Source organism: Sminthopsis crassicaudata, chromosome 2 (assembly GCF_048593235.1).
Source record: "Sminthopsis crassicaudata isolate SCR6 chromosome 2, ASM4859323v1, whole genome shotgun sequence".
NCBI classification, from domain to species: Eukaryota; Metazoa; Chordata; class Mammalia; order Dasyuromorphia; family Dasyuridae; genus Sminthopsis; species Sminthopsis crassicaudata.
The window spans coordinates 225,934,841-225,953,229 of record NC_133618.1 but is presented as its reverse complement, the minus strand read 5'-3'; the positions used below and the strand labels follow the sequence as shown (position 1 = coordinate 225,953,229).

Sequence of the window (18,389 nt, the reverse complement as noted above, 5' to 3'; positions counted from 1 at the left end):
TTGGGTGGATTTTCTACAGCTTTTAATAGTATTAACAATGTCCTCCTCCAAGATACAATCTCCTCCCTTCTTGTCTGTACTATGGGTGACACAGTCCTCTGAAAGATGCCTATAATTAGCCATCCAGCTACTTTAAATGTCTTTCACTGGTGTGGTTTCTCCCCAACTGTTCCAAGTCATGTTCTTAACATTCTCTCCCTTGGTAATTTTTTTAAATCAATTTTTATTTATAACTTGTTTTTACATGGCATGCATTTGATCCTGTATTCTTTCCTGTCTCCTCTCACACATCCAATATAAGCAAAAGATATTTTTTTTAAGAAAAAAAGAGGAAAAACTATCAGCAAAATTGATCAATACATCAAAAATTTCTGAAAATATTTGCAATGATCAATATTCATAAATCTCCCACTTCTACTCAGGAGTAGGGTTAGGGTATATCCTAAAATCTCTTCTTTAAGGCTTCTTCTTTTGCAATATTTCAACATTCCTTTTGATTGTTCTGTAGTTTTTCTTTCATTTACATTGTTACAAGTCATTGTGTATGTTGTTTCTTTGGCTTTCACTCAATAGTGGTTCATACCAATCTTTCCATGATTCTCTGCATGATATTTGATGTTCCTCATAGCATAGTAACATTCCAATTCATCCAAGAACCACAATTTGTCTAACCATTCCCCAATCAATGGTTGTTTACTTTATTTCCATTCTTCAATACTACAAAAAAAAAAAAAAAAAAAAAGTGTGCTATAAATATAAATTAGGGAGTTCATTGATAAATAGAAAATACCTTTTGTGATTTTGTTCCATGAGCTTAGTCTTTATTTCCATGCATATTTTTAGTATTTAACCAGCCCTCTTCTCTCTCCTAAATTCCCTTTTCCTTTGTATTACCCTTAGTCAAAATGTCCCAACTCAAAGTCTCCAAAATAACTATTTCCCTCTCAAACCCGTCCTACCTCCAAACTTCTCTAGTTCTTCTCCAAGTTTCTGACTTAGCCAATTCCCCCAAACCCTATCATTTGCTAGATCCTATTTTCACCTTTATTATTTCTCACATCCATCTTTTAGTTAAATCCAAGCTCTTTTCCTAATTGGACTACTTCTCAGAAACCTTTATTGACTTTGTTTCCTCTAGAATAAAATACAAGTTACTCCCCTTAGCATTTGAAACCTTCTTCAACATGATTCCTTTCAGCCTTTCCAACCTTATGCATGACTGCTTCACAGATACTATATACAGACCTGCCAAATGATTTATTGCTTTCTCTCACAACATTGCATCACCCACCTCCATCCCATTATGCAGGCTGTCCCTTACATCAGCATGCCCTCTTTTCACCTCTGCTTCTTAAAAGTTCTTGGATTCTGTCAAAGTTCACCTGACAGGAAGCTTTTTCTGATTTCCATCAGCTGCTAGTACCACCACCGAAAAAATAACCTTAGTATTTATTTTGTTTATGCTTTACGTACCTGTTTTCCCACCAAAGTATATAAGCTCTACCAGGACAGAGAATCTCTTTTTTATCTTTTTACCCCTCACATAACACATTACTGTGCATAAAGCAGGTATTAAATGCTTATTAGTTGACAAAGGATCATCCCTTAAAATAACTCCTTACAAATGCTTTTCTGAAATAAAATCACATCAGAGCTGGAGGGTAAGAAGAAGTGGTTCCCTACTATTTTCAATTTCCTTTAGAAATAATGGCCTCTAGCATTCAAAATTCAAGACTTTCCAGGTTATTTCTAGGATTACTCTGGTGATATTGGAACTTCTTAGTGTCTCATGTTGTCATTCTTTTTACCCAGTTACTGATATATACTGCCCTTAACTGGAAGAATGTACCTGAGGTCTGAGTGACCTCTAAGTACTTTCACAAAATAAAAGTATTAATCCATAGAGCTGAGAAGCCCAACATAAAATAAAAGCACATCTCCACAGGGGATGAGAATGATAAAAATTAACAGCAAGTTATTTTCAGATGGTTACAGAGCTCTTCATATTCACTTCATCTCACATGGTCTTCACAAGCCAGAGGTTACACTTTTGTCTTCAATTTTACTTTCAGGGAAAAGGGGCTGGAGAGTCTGTGACTCACAAAGTCAGAGAGTAAGGAACAGAAAGGCAGGAGTCCAACTTAATCCCTTTGTCTCCCAATCTAGCACCTCTCCCAAAACACACCATGCAACACTTTCAAGGTTGTGATTCCTTAAGGTGTCCAGTGGATGTAGCTTTAAGGCTGACCGAGGCTGGTATAGCTCAAGGATCAGAATCTGGGTTGAGCCCAGAAATATAGGCCTGAAGGTACAGCCCTTGCACAGGAAGGAGAGTCGAAGATTTACCTCAAACAGCATTGACCCAAAAGCTGAAAAGCAGTGGCCATCACCCAGTTCCACATTTCAATCATTTCTGATAAAAAACCAGACTTTTCCCTTCACTTTCAAAGACAGACCAGTGGTACACCTAAGAGGCACCTATGATGATCTCCCCCCCAAAAATTCCCTGGAGTACTTGAGTTAACATAGGAAACCGAATTATGAATGGCTGTAAAGGTAACAGAGAAAATATAGAGAAAGGAGGCAGAGTTGCTAAGGGGAGAGAGAATATCATTTATTAACGCTGGCCATTCCACACCTCATTGGTCACCACTCTTGACTCGTAACACAACAGGAACAGAACTGCAAGGAATCATTCCTAGCTCAGTGATCACTAGGTCCACCAGTTCTGGAGGTGTCACATCATACACCAGATTCAGCAGACGCAGAGACCGGTGCTTCTGCCAGTTATCCAACACCACCTGGTCTCCTTGTTCACACAAAAGATCATCAGGATCATCTGTATAAGAAGGAGTGTTATCAGAACTTATGAAACTTTTCCAACCAGACTCTTCTGAAAACCAAGTAGTCAATCTTTGTCTTTATTTGCCGTTCTTCTCCTTTATCAATCAGCCTTCCCCCCAGTCTACCCTACATTCTCCCTTGCCCAGGACAGAATCTTTGGGCTCTTCATTCTTACCAAGCTCATTTGAGACAAAGGCATCAGTTTGTACACGCTCGCAGAACTTGTAGGTTTCACAGCAGACCAAAACAGGCACATTGTAAGCCCGAGCCACCAGGGCTAGCTGGGCTGTCCCAACCCGGGACATCACAGACCCATTGGCCAGAAGCGCATGCGCTCCTAATAGCACCTTAGATACCTGAAATAAGAGAGAGGATCATGGCAAACATTGATGAAGAACGAGGCTCCTGACTATTCCCCAGGATACAATGCAAAGGCAAGAATCAACAAGTCTCAATGACAAGTCTTCTGATCTGAAAATTGTGTCATTCTTGACCCAATAATGCTGTTTTCATTAAGAGCTGCTCTTTCTCAGTTGTTAATGGTTCCAAGAGATGCTATTCCAACAACTAATTATATTGTGGCAGGTAATTATTCATTTTTGTTATCAATTCTGTTACTAGGACCATAAAAGCCCTACTAACGTCATTCCTGCACAGCTCCTATCCCATTCTTTTCCTCTATCTGGGATGGCCACTTGGGGAGGTTACGTAGATTGATAGGTGGTAGTCAGGAATATGTTCTACTATCCAGCCCTGTCCTCACCTCGGGGAGTACATAGGAAGCTGCAGGAATCATCAAGTAGGATGCTGGGACCCCAGCACGGACAAGACAATGCAAAGTACGCCGTCCCTCAAGTCGTGGCCGGCTGTCCACCACTACCACCCGAAATCGGCGGCCACTAGCCCAAGCTTCCCGAAGAATAAAGGATACCAGGGATGAACTGGAGTAAAGGGAAAGAATTCAACCACAAATGTCATTATGGTAGGATCAGTTCTAATAAAATCCCAGTTACAGCCATACCATTTTTAAAATAAGTAACCACAATGGGTAAAAGATCAGAGTTTCCCCAATGCATATCAGCATTCTACAAATCCCCAGCTACATCTTTATCACCTGACTTGGACCATACCATCCATATACTAGGATCACATCCCCATCACTGATCTTCTCATAGGCTGAGCGGGAGATTGCCCGAGCTGCCAAAACAATCTTCTCTTGCAAATACCGGTCCATGGCTGCTTGGAGTTCTGACTTTGCCTGATCAGAAGGGAACAGGATGAGGAGATAATACAGTGCCATCTTTGAAATATTATGTTGTTCTTGTAGCTAAGAATGGACTCAAAGGAAGCACTGAGAGTTTCAGGATCAACTCTTAGTCAGGAGCAAAACAAACTCTATTGATTCTTCCTGAAAATTCTTAGTTTTAAGAAACCAATCCTTACCCCCCCCCATCTCCGTCCCCACAGCCCCATATCCTGATTGTCACCTCCTCCTCTCGTTGGGTGCTGCTCACAGCTGTGATCTCTTTTGTGAGGAACTTGATGGCATTGCACATGCTGGCCGAGAGTGGTCGACACTGATTCAAGAAGCTAGAAGAGGACAGAGGACACAAGTCAGTGAGAGTGAAAATCCCAGATCAGGGAGGTAAAGGGACAGAGAAAGGAAAAAAAAAGAATAAGAACCATTAAAAAGGCAAACAGACAAAAGATAGCAGAAATTCGTACTGGGGTATGAGATGGTGAGGGCAAGGAGAGAGACCACAGACATTCTAGCTGAGAAAGGGGTTAGAATCCAGAAGGGGAGGCAAGAGTGGGAGCAAGGAAAAAGAATAAAGAGCAAAAAGGAAAAGTAGAATAGGAAATAGCATGAGATAGGACAGGGATAAGAATGAATTGATGTTGTGAGTCTTTACCTGATGTAGGGTTTGAGTTTATTAACTAGATCTCTGGAGAGTTCTTCATTAGGAGGCGTGGTATAGTCCTGAATTACCTAGGGAGAACACAAGTGAAGGGATATGAGAAATGGGTAGCCCAGAAGAGATACTTGAGCCACTCTGGGTAAGTCTTATGGTAGTAAAGGCGGTGTCACTCCCCCTCCCACCCTGAGATGGTAAAAGATGAATATGAGAGCTTGTGAGAAGAGAAGGTATCTGAGGAGGAAGACAAAGGAGGCATACCTGCTGGAAGGCACGAAGGAGGGCGATGCATCTGGCATTGGAGCCACTGATTAGGCCCTGGGAGTACTGCAGGCCAAGTCGCACCACAGCTGGGTGGATCACAGAGGATGGGATGCTGAGAGGATGGGGGTGTCATACACTTTGCAGGGGAGTCTTATTTCTGACTTATAAGACTGGCTTATCTTTCTCTGTGGCCCCCACTTCCCCTTCCCCAAACCCACATCATTCTAATTTCCATCCAGAATTTGCAAACATTTTAAAATCAAGCCACTTTGACCCCCTCTATTCCCTTCAGTTCTGTTTGTCTCACAGAACACTTACCTCATATACTGAGTTAGAGGAATACGGCGGCTATACTGGTGCAGGTGGGAGAAGAGGCTGACTTTGGAGCCATAATCCTTTCGAGAAGGCACCTGGAGAAAACCGTGCCCAACAGAGAGTTTCATATGCCATCAAGAGCGATGGAGGGGATCATGTCAGGGAAGAAGTGTGCAACGAGGCCCCTGGGCTCATTCTGCTTCTGCCCTGCCCTCTGAGCTTCTGGGATACCTCCCTGGCTTCTCTCTAGCCCTCTAATTATAATCCTTACCTGCTGCCGTTCTGGTTTCTTAATCAGTTTCTTTAAAGCTATGGTCTCATCCACCTGAACATGCTCTGGAGGATGTTTTACTCCTGCAGGAGAAGCAAGAGATTTTTTTTAAGGCACACAGATGCTAGATATGTTGTTCTTAGAACACTTAGAACACTAAGATTATTAAGAAAAACATTCACACAACAGGTTTCTAAGGGAAAAACAATAAAACAGTAAAGGCTGCTTTATTCCTAGGAAACCCAGGATGTTGATGGTCATTAAGAGAAAAGGGAGATGAAGAAATAATAGGGTAATGGGAAATACCTAAGGGGGTTTCTGCTGCTGCGTTAGGGCGAGCCTGAGCAGGTGATCCTGCTGACTCCCCCTTTCGTCCCTGCTTTAGGGCCCGCTCAGCTTCCTGCTTGGCTCTCCTCTCGGCCCGCAGCTCCGCTTTACTCCGGCCACCTGGAACCTTCTCCCCTGAGGGTCCCAACTGACCGCCGGCGTCCGGAGTCTCTCTTGGTGGGCCCACTGGAGCCAGAGAAGGCAATCAAAAACAGAGCAACTAGACTCCCTCCCAGCGCGGTCTTCCTTCCCCATTCCCCATTCTCGTGCCCCCCACTAGTCTCCCATCGCCCCCACCTCGACACTGGCCAGGGGACACCGCGGAGTCCGAGGCAGGGTCTGAGCCTTTGTCTTCCTTCCTCTTCTTCTTCTGCTGTTTCTTCTCCTTACGAAGCTGCAGCTTTTCTTCTTGGGACATCTCCCTGGCCCCGGCCTGAGACACAGAATTGAATGCTCACTCTCTCCCTTCCCCCAGCCTCTCCCTGCCTTCCACAGGCTCCCTAGGCTGGGTAGCTGAGCCAAGCTGATGGAGCCGTGAGAGGTAAGAAGTTAACAAGTCAGGGCATCAAGTGAGTAAGTATAACAAAGGTTTTTAAGATTACACGTGGCTGTTCTTGAGTGTGCTACCGGTTATTAAACTATAGATTTAAGAAATCACGGCCAGAGACCTTTGAAGGCCTCAGAGGAGGAGAGCCGGGTAGAGTTCCCACTGCAAAGGTCAGTGGTCAAAGGTGCTCTGTGGGGCCTAGGGCAGACTAGTAATTGTAACTGCCGGGAGGGCATGTTACAATGGCCATTCTCACAAGGTTCCCGGGAAGCGGATAAGCTTGGATTGTAATAACCCGGCCCGCTAAAATTCTCCTCCCCAGTGTAGCACCGTCGGGCCCCCACGGGGAGCCTTCCACTAGGGCGAGAAGGCGCCACCTTGTTTAGTCTAAACTCATCTGACAGGTGGGGAAAGTGAGCCGGCACTCTAACAAGTTCGAGGACGCCGTCCGGTGTAAACAAACAGTGCTCAGCCCAGAGGTTAAACTAAGAGCTGTCCATAGATTTCAAAAGACTCGGCCCCCTCGGATAAGAAAAAGGGTTTAATTCTCTGAAATCGGCGCTGCTCTCAGTTACTTAAAACGACTCTAGGTGCGTGCAGCCCCCGGCACTCCTGCTCCTGTCCGAACCACATGGCAGAGAGCGAAGGTCAGAGCTGACTCGCCCAGTCACCCGGCTGGCAGAGGCGGAATTCGAACCCACGTCTCCTGACCCCCGGTCCCGAACACGCCGGTGCACTTACTCCGGGCTTGCCGGGCGGCTGGGCCGTCATCGTGGACACTGCTCCTGAATCCGAGAAAAGAGCGCACAATGAGGGCGGGGGGCCGGGCCGGGTCAGCGGGGGGCCCTGCCCGGGGCCGGAGGCTGCGGGCGGCGGAGGATGCATGCAGCTAACCCGGGCCTAGGACCAGTCCGTGGTGGAGGGCGCAGGTAGAGAGGGGAGGAAGGAGGGAGGGAGGGGCGAACGCGGTCGGCCGGCGTGGGGACGCGACGCGAAGGGATGCGCAGGCGGATCAAAGGCCGGGACCGGGCTCCAGTGTCCCCAGCCCAGGCTACCCCGGGGGCCAGGCTGTGAACGTCCCCCTCCTTCCTCACACGCCCCCTCTCAGCCAAACTCACCCTCCACAACCGCGACCGCTGCCATACGCGGCCCGGACTCCGCCGACCAGGAGCTTCAAACCCTAATTACTAGCCCCGACTCGGCCCAGAGGTCAGAGCGCCCGCCCAGTCGGAGTTAAGAACAGCCCACGGGATACGGGCGACTACAATTCCCAGCACACACGGAAGCCCTCGCTCACGGATATCCGAGTTTAGCAAGCGCGGCTGCCAACTACTGACTACAATTCCCGACAGGCATCACAACCCTTGCCTTCCGAGCTCTGACCCAGCGTGCATCACGGACGCTCGCAAACTACGATTCCCAGCATGCATTTGACCCCGCCCCACTCCATTCCCCCCTCCCCGCGTTCCCCTCGGCCCCCAAAATGGCGAGTGTGGTGGCGGGGGCGCGCTGAGCGGCGGAGACGAGCGGAGGAGCAGCGGCACTAAGAGCCCGGAGCCCGGTTGGGCTTCACAGCCGGGAAGATGCACTTCTCCATCCCCGAAACCGAGTCCCGCAGCGGGGACAGCGGCAGCTCCAACTACGTGGTGAGGAGAGGAGGGGCGGGGCGGGGCGGGGTTGGCTTGGAGTAACGGGCCCGGCCCTTCGGTCACTGTGGTACTCGGAGCCCCTTTTCCCCTCAGGACGGGAGGCCCCCGGTCCTCTCGGCCGCCATCCTTTTCGGGGGAAGGGAGGCGGGCTGGCGCGTCCCGTCACGGCTCCCGTCCGGCACCCCGTAGCTCGGGCAGCCTCGCCCGAGTGGACCGTGGTCAGACAGTCCATCAGCTGACCCGGCCTTCTTCCTGCCGGTGCGGACGCCGCCTCCTGCGTGATCTTTACTCCCCCGGCGCACGCCGAGCCTCCTGGCCTGTCATGGGATCCTTGGGGCTGGGAGTGGGAGCGCATTTCGCCTTTTTGCCCGCACGTGACCCGCTGCCCCGAGGGGAAGGGTCTGCCTGGGCGTGGCGCCCGGGGGGGGCAGATCGGGGTTGGTCGGTCTCTGGGTCTCCGGCCCGATACCTGCCTCTGTCTCTGCAGGCCTACAACATCCACGTGAACGGAGTCCTGCACTGCCGGGTGCGCTACAGCCAGCTCCTGGGGCTGCACGAGCAGGTGGGACTTGTCACTCCCCTGGCCCGCAGCCGCTGCGTCTCCTCGTTCCCCACCCCTCCGCTCCCTGACAGGCATGCATCGGGCAGCGCCCAGGTCCTTCCCTTGTACTCTCCTGCCCACACCGCCCTTTCCAGTTGCTCCCTCCTTGTCCTCCGCCCTATTCGATCTCCCTCCGCCTGCCTCCCCAGTGTGTAGAGCAGTTTTCACTTCCTCACTGGCAGACTTCATTCCTTTCAGCTTGCAAACTGCAGCTTTGGGTTTACTTCCTCCAAACGCCCAACTTTTTCCATTCATTACTTTAACCAACTTCAAAAATATATTCCTTACCATTCCTGGAAGGGGGAGGGTATGCTGTCTGATCCGCCCATTATGCCTCAAAAGCACTGGAATATAGAGGTTAGAGATGAAAGAGACCATAATGGCAACCTGTGCTACGTCTTCCTTTTATAGAAAAGACTGTGACCCAGGTTGTGATTCACCTAAAGTCACACAGGTAGGAATGAGAATAAGAATAGCCAACACTTATGAAACCACTACTCTGTGCCAGGTGCTGTGCTAAGCTTTACAATTATTTTCTCATTTGATCTTCACAACAACCTTGGGAGGTAGGTGCTGTTATTATTCCTATTTTACAGATGAGGAAACTAAGGCAAACCACAAGTTAAGTGAATTGCCTTCAGATGCACAGCTATCTACCCTATGGTGGCAAGAATTGGAACCAAGTTCCTTGAGCTTAAAATTCTGGCAGCCTTTGTGATGTAAATTAGCTAATCTATTAAAATTATCTCTACATATGACAATGGGAAAAGCACACAGCATCAGGAGTTGAGTTTTAAAAGGTCCAAATCCCAGATGTTATGATTATGGTCAAGGTATTTTTTCTCTCAGTCTACAAAAACTATTTAAAAAAAAAAATAAACTTATCTGGAGTACCTTTCAGTTCAACTAAATCTTATCTTTCACTGACTTACCTATTAGATTAAAGTAAACTCTTTAAATTTAAGGACTGTCTGATGATTAATGTGTTTCTCTTAAGTTTTTCTTGCCTGCTGCTATGTAATTTGTTAGGATTCAGTTAATACAAGAACTTAAGTGACTTTGTGAAGGGACTTTAGACTGTGGTCCTGGTATCATCCAGCTTCATCTTGAAGGGCTGACTTGTTTATTTTAAGGGAAAAAGCTAGTGGTATTTTATCCTTGGGGTACACCTGATTCTTTTGAGATGTTTTTCTGCAAGAAGAAAGGTTTCTTCTCCAAGTAGTCAGGGTTTTTTGTTGTTGTTTTTTGTTTTATTTTTGTTTTTATTTTAAATGCAGGGAACAAGGGGCTGGAGAATTGAAGCATGGAAAATTGAGTTTGATTGAGCTTGAAAGAGCGTAGTGGAGCCTATCTTTACTTACATCCCTTCACTTCTTTGTGGAATTGCCCTTTTTTCTCCCAACAGCTTCGGAAGGAGTATGGGGCTAATGTTCTCCCTGCATTTCCCCCGAAGAAGCTGTTTACTCTGACACCAGCTGAGGTGGAACAGCGAAGGGAGCAGCTGGAGAAATACATGCAGGCTGGTGAGTTGGAATTTTGGGCTGGCTGATTGGAGAAAGATGAGAAACAGAGCAGGATGGCCAAATAGTGCTGGCTGTTTAGGTTTCTGATTCACTTCTAAGTCCCACAGTCACTTGTTTGCTGTGGTAGCAGAATCAAAGAAAAACGTTCTTTAGCAGAAGTGAATAATGCCTTAGATGTGCAAAAGTGCTATGTTGACAATTTGTTCATTAATATTTTAAAGAAATACCTAAATAACATTAAGCAATACTTTATTAATATAAATTGGGAGACAGGGAGGGGAGAAATTTAATTTGTTTCTTACCTGCTTTAGATTAACTCTACTATTATTTCCTTAGCTCTGTAGATTGGACCTAACTAGATGGCAGGACCAGCCAAGGGTGGGGCAGGTGAAGAATTTATGCAAGGAGTGAGTGAGTGAGGTGAGGCCAGCTCAAGGAGTTAGCAGATTAATTAACATCAGTCCAGGACGTGGAACCAGGGGTGGGATCAATCAGGAACAGAACTGGGGTAGCCAAGGGTTGTGGGAGCCTGAACAGCTGGTACATAGCTATAACTTTCTTTACTCCCTTACAGTTCGACAAGATCCATTGCTTGGGGGCAGTGAGACATTTAATAGTTTTCTTCGTCGGGCACAACAGGTGAGTTGTTTTGGCCTGAGATAAATAGGAAAGAGCAAAAGCTAGACCAGACCTTCTTAAACTTTTTCTACTTTGACCCCTTTTCTTCTGAGAAACTTTTATGATCTTGAGTATATGACATAATTAAACAAATCAAACATTTACAGATAATGAATCATAATTTCATGATCTCCATATTTAGTTATGAGATTCCTTATGGGGCTGCAAACCATAAGTTTAAGAAGCTGAGAGCTAGAGGACTGTCATTTTAGGAGGGTAGGCAGAAGGCAGTCAAGACTAAATATGGATTCTAATCCCATGGCTCTGTGTAATAGTCTATGCTTTAGAGATGAGATTAAAGCAGTCTGTATCTTTCTGTGGGTTTTAAGAATTAAAGGAGTTAAAGAGCTAGATACTCTGAAATCTTGTGAATTGTCAACTCCAGGATGGGGTCTGAGCATTGCAAAGCTATCCAGGCCTGTATTTATATCTAGGAAACGCAGCAGGTACCTACAGAGGAGGTATCCCTGGAGGTGTTACTAAGCAATGGGCAGAAGGTGCTAGTCACTATTCTGACTTCTGACCAGACTGAAGATGTCTTGGAGGTGAGCCCCCTTCCTGCTCCTTCACCGTCAGCCTTGTCTTGAGTGATAATGGGGAACTTGGGAGTATATAAACAGCTATTGTTCGTGTTCATCTCCCCAGGCAGTGGCTGCAAAGTTGGACCTTCCAGATGACTTGATTGGCTACTTCAGCCTCTTTCTTGTTCGAGAGCAAGAGGATGGGGCATTCTCCTGTGAGTCACCAGTCACTACCAATACCTTGGGATGACCAATCCAGAACACCTCCCTCTGATTCACAAGACCAGTGTTTCATTGTTAGGTTTCTATCCCTTCTGATCTTCCCCCTTCATGAGTCTCATGTTTTCTTCTTATTTCTCCCACAGTTGTGCGGAAATTGCAGGAGTTTGAACTGCCTTATGTGTCTGTTACCAGCCTACGGAGTCAAGAGTATAAGATTGTACTTAGGAAGAGGTCAGGGATGGTCTTATACATTGGGGTATCCTCAGGTGTGGGTTGTTAGGGCATAGAAGGGGCAGAAATCAGGAAAGGGGTGCTAGGCGAGAGTTTCCTAAGCTTTGTTCTGTACTTGTGCTATGTCTTAGCCATCTTAGCCCGTTATCATTTTTTCCCCCTCGGCTTCAGTTATTGGGACTCTGCCTATGATGATGATGTTATGGAGAACCGGGTTGGACTGAATCTACTTTATGCTCAGGTAAAATTGCTTTCATACTCCACTTCTATGTTCTCAGAAAACCCACCTTGATTCCTTTGAAATGAGACTCCTAGAAAGAAGACAACTTGGACTCACCATTGTGGCTAACAGTATTTCTCCCTTTACTCTGTACTCTTCTCCCCTCTATAGACAGTTTCTGACATTGAGCATGGCTGGATCCTGGTTACTAAGGAACAGCACCGGCAACTCAAGTCTCTGCAGGAGAAGGTCTCCAAGAAAGAGGTACAGATGGCACTACTTGTCTCTGTATGCTCCTTTTTAGCATGAGCTGCTCCGCTAGTTTTTCCTCAAGTATAATTCTTTTGAAACTCTCTTCTGACTCTATGTTGCATTTATGCTCCATTTCAGTTTCTGCGGTTAGCACAGACCCTAAGGCACTATGGCTATCTTCGGTTTGAGCCTTGTGTGGCTGACTTCCCAGAGAAGGGCTGCCCTGTGGTAGTGAGTGCCGGCAACAGTGAGCTCAGCCTTCAGCTCCGCCTGCCTGGTCAGCAGCTTCGTGAGGGCTCCTTCCGGGTCACCCGTATGCGGTGCTGGCGGGTTACTTCCTCTGTGAGTTGGGGTACAGACACATGAGGGACTTCTCAAAGGTAACTCATATGGTACACTCACTGGGAAGTCTAACATAGTTAATGGCTCAGGAAATGAGAATGTTAAGAATAAGAGGAGAGGGGCAGCTAGGTGGCACAGTGGATAGGGTACCAGCCTTGAATTCAGGAGGACCCGAGTTCAAATCTGGTCTCAGACACTTATCACTTCCTAGCTATGTGACCCTGGGCAAGTCACTTAACCCCAGCAAGAATAAGAGGAGTTAGGGAAATGTAGTCCAAGTAAGCTTAGCTCTGTTCTTCATACCACCAGGTACCCCTGCCCAGTGGGAGCACGAGCAGCCCCGGCCGAGGCCGAGGAGAGGTTCGGCTAGAACTAGCATTCGAGTATCTCATGAGCAAGGATCGGCTGCAGTGGGTCACCATCACCAGCCCACAGGTATAGACTTGATCTTAAATTGTGACATGCACTCAAACACACACACACACACACACACACACACACACACCCCCTCCCCCCCACTTAGCCATAGCTGTCCCATGCTGTGGCCTTGTATTATCTGTTGTGTATCTGGGTCTGGGAAGTCTACATCCCTGAATGTGCTTTTAAGATGGCTTTGTGGTATTTTGGGACCCCTTGTCATAGTTAAGCTCTACTCTTATCCTTAGGCCATCATGATGAGCATCTGCTTGCAGTCTATGGTGGATGAACTGATGGTGAAAAAAATCAGGGGGGAGTATCAGAAAGGTGAGAGGTGAACCTGTTTGTGACTTGTATCTACTCAATTCTTCCTTGTTCGTGGGAATGGATTGGTATAGTTTCATTCTGCTATTCAGTCAATGCATCTGTCAGTAATTAAAGCATTTATTTTTCATTCACAGATGCTACGAAGACGGGCAGGTGGGACCCTGAGGCGCTCAGACAGTCAGCAAGCAGTAAAGTCTCCACCACTGCTTGTAAGTTTTACTAACTTTTAGCTATCTGATCTGAAACCAGTGTTGCCTTTGTTTGATATTATTTCTATTCCGTTTCCCCAGGATTCACCTGATGCTACCCGGGAATCAATGGTCAAACTCTCAGTGAGTTCCCAGCTCAGGGTGGGTGAAGTTGATATTTTTGGAGGATCTTCAGCCCTCTGATCTCCCCCTTATCCTTATTGCAGAGCAAACTGAGTGCTGTGAGCCTTCGAGGGATCAGCAGCCCTAGCCCTGACACCAGCACCAGCGACGTTCATGGCAATTATGCTTTTGAAGGCATTGGGGATGAGGATCTGTAACCTCCACTCTTGGATGACTCCTCCAGCACCTACGGAGGAATGTACAGGAACTCGCCCTGTGCCTGTACCCCCCAGGCTGGGGGTCCCTTTACTCTCCTATCCCCTTGCCTTCCCCGAGCCAGTGGCCTCCTAACCACTCCCTTCTCTCCTCCTAATGCCAAATTAGCATTTAGTATTTTTGCACAAAGCCCTATGGACCATGGACACCTGTCTGGAGGATGGAGATTCCCATGCCCCCTGAGCTGCTTTTAATCCCTGATTGGGGGGGAAGAGGGGAGGCAGGGTTGGGAAGAGCCTCTGTGTATAGTTTGGCCCTGCTGCCCCATCATTAAACTCCGCCTGATTGCTGCCTGCCTCTGGCGTTCCCCTCTCACGTGGCCCTGCTTTCTTTCCCAGAGGAGCTCTGTGCCCAGCTCTGCCACCACAGCAGACATAGCTCCGTTAGTGTTTCCTTTATTATAAAGCACTGAAATAAGTTAAATAAAGAGGTGGGAGCTGGGCAGGCCCCCAGCTATTCCCTCAACAGCCCCTAGGCTGACAGGGGAGGTGAGGAGAGGGCCCTCTCCACTGCACTCAAGGAGTGTTGAAGGCAAGGCCTCCTGGTCCATGTGAGGGTCCCCCCTCCATGGGATTCTGGGCTGGTCCATGTAAGGGTCTGGATTAGTCTGTATGGAGCCCCTGGCCAGCGGGGGGAAGAAGAAAAAAAAGGGCTTGGGGGGAGGGGGGGACAGGCCTCAGCCTCAAGTCTGTGTGTAGAGCTGGTCCATGTGGAGTCCAGTGTTGAGGGGAGGACCTGTTTCAGGGTGAATCCGTGTGGAGTCCCCTACCACTGGTGGTGCTCAGAGATGTGGGGCCATGAGGGCTGAGGGCAGAGGATGTGCTGTGGGGTGGTGCCCACCCTTCTGAGGCAGGCCCTCCAGCCCCTCCATGGCCATGCACCTTCTGATGGCGCTTGTAGTTGTCCCAGTGGCCTGTCGTGTAAGCGCAGGTCCCACATCGGAAGGGCTTCTCTCCTGTGTGCCTGAGCATGTGGCGCTTCAGATTCATGCTCTGATTACAGCTGTAGTTGCAGAGACTGCAGCGGAAGGGTTTGTCACCCGAGTGGATTCGACCGTGGCGTTTGAGGTTGGCCAGGTTGCCACAGGCATAAGGGCATAGGGGGCACTTGTAGGGCTTCTCCCCCGTGTGTACTCGCTGGTGCCGCTTCAGGTTGTCCAGGTGGGCTGAGGCATAGGGGCAGCGGGCACAGCGGAATGGCTTCTCGCCACTGTGTGTCTTCATGTGCCGGGCTAGGTGGTTGGGGTAGTGAGTGGCGAAGGGGCAGAGACTGCAGGCAAAGCCCTTATCTCCAGGACCTCGGGGGCCCCCGCTGCCTCCCCCTCCAGCTTCTCCCCGCATGCAGCGCCCACACATGGCGGCACCCAGGCGGCCTCCCTCACCTTCCCCTTCCTCCAACTCTTGCCCACAGCCTCGACAGGCCCAAGGGAACAGCAGCTCAGGCAGTGGCTCTGGTCCAGTACCTCTCAGCCCCTCCCCCTCTCCCCGCAGCTGCCCGCAGTCTGGCAGGAAACTGGCACCACCTGGCGGCACATGGAGGCTCAAATCTGGAAGGAGCACAGCATCTGTGGGGAGAAGGTCAGAGCATGGGCTGTGACTCCAGGTATTGAAGGACCGCTTGCCCTTCTGTCCCTGGTTTTTTGGTCCCTGAGCCACCCTCCCTCTTGGCCCATTACCTTCTGGTCGGTGGGGCACAGCCCCCTCCTGCTCCGTGGGGCTGGGAGGCCTGGGGGGTCTTGGGGCACAACACCGGAAGCCGCAGGTCGGGCAGGGAGGGCCAGGGGGGCCTGTGTGGGTGCGCTGATGGCGCCTCAGGTTGCCCAGGCTGCTGCAGGCAAAGGGGCAATGGGGACAGCGGTACGGCTTCTCACCAGTGTGGGTGCGGGTGTGGCGTGTCAGATTGACAAGCTGGGCAGAGGCATAGGGGCAGCGGCCACAGCGGAATGGCTTTTCCCCACTGTGGGTTTGCATGTGCCGTTTCAAGTGGCTAGAGTAGTGGGACACGAAGGCGCAAAGCCGGCAGGAATACAGCAGCCGCGGGGGGAGTGGTGGTCCCCCACCTGGTCCTCCTGCCCCACAGCATGGTCCTTCACAAGCAGGCCCCCCACACAGTTGGCAAGCTGGGCCTGGCCTCTCACCCCCAGCCTCCCCTTGGCCCCTGGCTGGTTCCTCAACCTCACTCTCTGCGCTCAGCGCCCGGCCGCCCCCAGATTCGTCGTCACTCAGTCCATAGGGCAGCCCTGGCCGGGTCCCTAGAGAGTCTCCTGGCAAGACAGACACAGGAGGGGATGTCAAAAGTGGGTCGTGGTAGGCTTATCTCCTCCTAGTTCTCACTTCCCTGTTTCATCATCCAGGAGAACTCACCTTTCCTTCTTCCCTTAGCATAACTCATTTCATTTACTAAGGGACAGGGAAGATATTCCCCCTACTTCCTATCCTATGGTTAACCCTTTTGAGTTTACTCTAGAAAATCAAGTTTAGTGTCAGTGAATGTTTGGCAGGTAAATGAAAAGTCTCCTTTTGATGCAGAAACCAGCCTTGTCGGTTCTGATCAACAGCTGGCTTGATAAAATGACAGCATTGTTTGATCCCTTCCACATTGTGACACAAACATGGGTAAAGACATAACAAGGAGAAAAAAAGAGGAAATGTATAGAGCAAATAAATCCAAAATGTGATGAGATGCCGAACAAAATAAACTCAAGATAAACATCTAGGAGGAGTCATAAAGGACCACAGCCTAAAGAATGAATCATTAGTATAATGAGCTAGGTTTAGTTTCTATCAAGAGTTCTACCACCCTTCAAATCTTAGTATACAATTTAAAAAGCAAGTTTCAGGATGGTTACAATGACAATAAAAAAAAAAAAAAAAAGAAATACACCACCTTCCATGTGCACAGAACTTTATCATAGAGTCCCTCATTCATTTTCATAATGCTTCTGAGAAATAAGTAGGGCATAAAAAGAGTTATAAAATAGGAAAGTAGGAATCAAATAATGGTTAAAGAATAGGGAAGGTGTAACTACAGGTCAGGAGTGAGAAGGTTTGGGGGTGGTCACAATTGGCCACACGAAAGAAAGTAGTTCTTAAGGTGTCAATACCTAGCCTGAGGCTTTCAGGACTTAGGCACCCTAAGCTGAGGCCAGATAGATAACAGGCGGCAAGCTAAGAGACTAGATGCACAGAGACACACGAACAGACTCAACAATATGGTCAGTCTTGCAAAATAGTGGATCAAGTCAAAAACAAAAAACAACCCCGGCCTAATTCAGTTCTGGACCAGGACAAGACTTTCTTTTCTGCTCCCTGAGATTAAACCCCAGTCTAAATGTGTTCATTCCGGGTCTGCAGGGCTCTGACCCTTAAACCTCAAACCTCCCGACTGAGCTGCCGGCCGAGCGAGCGACCCTTCACCCACCTTCGGAGTCCCTCTCGAAGCCCATGAGCTGGTCACTGCTGCCGTCACCTTCTTCCTCCTCCTCCTCCTCCTCCTCCTCCTCCTCCTCTTCCTCTTCCTCCTCAAACTCCAGATCCTGGCCTAGCAGCAAGTCACTCTCCAACACCAGGGCCCCCGGCCCCTCCTCCAGGGGGTCTTCCGTGTCCACTACGGAGAGACACAAAGCTTGCCGGCTCTGCCTCGGGGGGAGGAGGGCTTGCCCACCTTCCCCCAAAGCAAGGGCACCTGCCCCTGCCTGCCACTGTGCCCTGACTGCTTCTCGGGGAGGGCGGAGGCCTGAGCTCTGCTGGACCCTCGCACAGCCCACTACACACCGGGCTCCGGGGGTTCGTCCTGCGCTCCTCCCCCCCCCCAGTCCCCGAGCCCCCCCACCTCGGCTCCACCCCTCCCCCACCTCACGACTGACCCCTCCCCCGCCCCGCCCCAACTCCCCTCCCCCTGCCCCTGCGCTCCTTCCCCCCTGACCCCTGACCCCCTCACATTTCACGGGCTGTGGGTGGCTTTGCTTCCTTCGGGGCATCGTGACCGGCTCCAGCCCGACGCGCCTCCGGCCCCGAGGCCGCCCCGCCCCTGCCTGCCCGCCTTGGCCCGCCCTCACTCCCGCTCAGGGCCCGCGGGCCGCCCCCATGCAGCGGCGCGGGCCCCGGGCAGCCCCCGGCCCTGGCCCCGGCGCCCAGCTCAGGCCGCTCCCGCCGCCGCCGCCGCCGCTTCCATTCATGGAGCCCCCCAACCCCCCTCCTTTCGGAGACCAGCTGGTACCTCCGTATTCGCTTCCGCTTCCGCTGCCGCGAAGCCCCCACGGAACTCGTAGTCCATAGGAAACTCAGAAATCAGCCACTTCCGAGGCTCAATTGCTCAACCCGGAAGTAATTGTGA

General features: G+C 49.5%; 3 protein-coding genes across 4 annotated transcripts; 1 reads left to right on the top strand and 2 right to left on the bottom strand.

The window, feature by feature from the left end:
- Positions 1-203: 203 nt before the first annotated feature.
- Positions 204-7,815, bottom strand: EIF2B4 (eukaryotic translation initiation factor 2B subunit delta). Of its 2 annotated transcripts, XM_074288346.1 has the most exons (14): positions 7,603-7,815; positions 7,226-7,269; positions 6,235-6,370; positions 5,917-6,123; positions 5,611-5,693; positions 5,343-5,434; positions 5,022-5,136; positions 4,758-4,834; positions 4,332-4,434; positions 3,975-4,102; positions 3,608-3,785; positions 3,020-3,200; positions 2,639-2,839; positions 204-717 (listed from the first exon to the last, which is right to left on the bottom strand). In XM_074288346.1, exons 1-13 carry the CDS (start codon positions 7,625-7,627, stop codon positions 2,640-2,642), a joined length of 1,569 nt encoding a protein of 522 aa, XP_074144447.1. In that variant the 5' UTR covers positions 7,628-7,815; the 3' UTR covers positions 204-717; position 2,639. The 2 variants fall into 2 exon arrangements, with proteins under 2 accessions (XP_074144447.1, XP_074144446.1); XM_074288345.1 differs by lacking the exon at positions 204-717 and having other exon boundaries at positions 2,594-2,839.
- Positions 7,816-7,938: 123 nt separating this feature from the next.
- Positions 7,939-14,369, top strand: SNX17 (sorting nexin 17). The gene is given in 16 exon segments (XM_074288347.1): positions 7,939-8,130; positions 8,621-8,695; positions 10,140-10,257; positions 10,832-10,896; positions 11,370-11,480; positions 11,581-11,671; positions 11,822-11,909; positions 12,081-12,150; positions 12,301-12,393; positions 12,520-12,723; positions 13,033-13,158; positions 13,389-13,439; positions 13,441-13,467; positions 13,602-13,676; positions 13,758-13,799; positions 13,883-14,369. Coding segments are annotated over 16 exon segments (1,413 nt in total). The 5' UTR covers positions 7,939-8,067; the 3' UTR covers positions 13,997-14,369.
- Positions 13,571-18,138, bottom strand: ZNF513 (zinc finger protein 513). The gene is made up of 4 exons (XM_074288340.1): positions 17,994-18,138; positions 17,475-17,660; positions 15,730-16,317; positions 13,571-15,618 (listed from the first exon to the last, which is right to left on the bottom strand). Exons 1-4 carry the CDS (start codon positions 18,031-18,033, stop codon positions 14,795-14,797), a joined length of 1,638 nt encoding a protein of 545 aa, XP_074144441.1. The 5' UTR covers positions 18,034-18,138; the 3' UTR covers positions 13,571-14,794.
- Between the last annotated feature and the right edge of the window lie 251 nt (positions 18,139-18,389).

Coding starts and splice junctions, on each gene's coding strand:
- EIF2B4 (XM_074288346.1), bottom strand. CDS start 7,627: ATGGCAGCGGTCGCGGTTGTGGAGG. Junction 3,786..3,974: donor GTGATCCTAGTATATGGATG/GTATGGTCCAAG, acceptor CCTTTACTCCAG/TTCATCCCTGGTATCCTTTA. Junction 3,201..3,607: donor CTTCCTATGTACTCCCCGAG/GTGAGGACAGGG, acceptor CTCTTATTTCAG/GTATCTAAGGTGCTATTAGG.
- ZNF513 (XM_074288340.1), bottom strand. CDS start 18,033: ATGCCCCGAAGGAAGCAAAGCCACCCACAGCCCGTGAAAT. Junction 17,661..17,993: donor CCACCCACAGCCCGTGAAAT/GTGAGGGGGTCA, acceptor GTCTCTCCGTAG/TGGACACGGAAGACCCCCTG. Junction 15,619..15,729: donor TGTGCCCCACCGACCAGAAG/GTAATGGGCCAA, acceptor TTCTCCCCACAG/ATGCTGTGCTCCTTCCAGAT.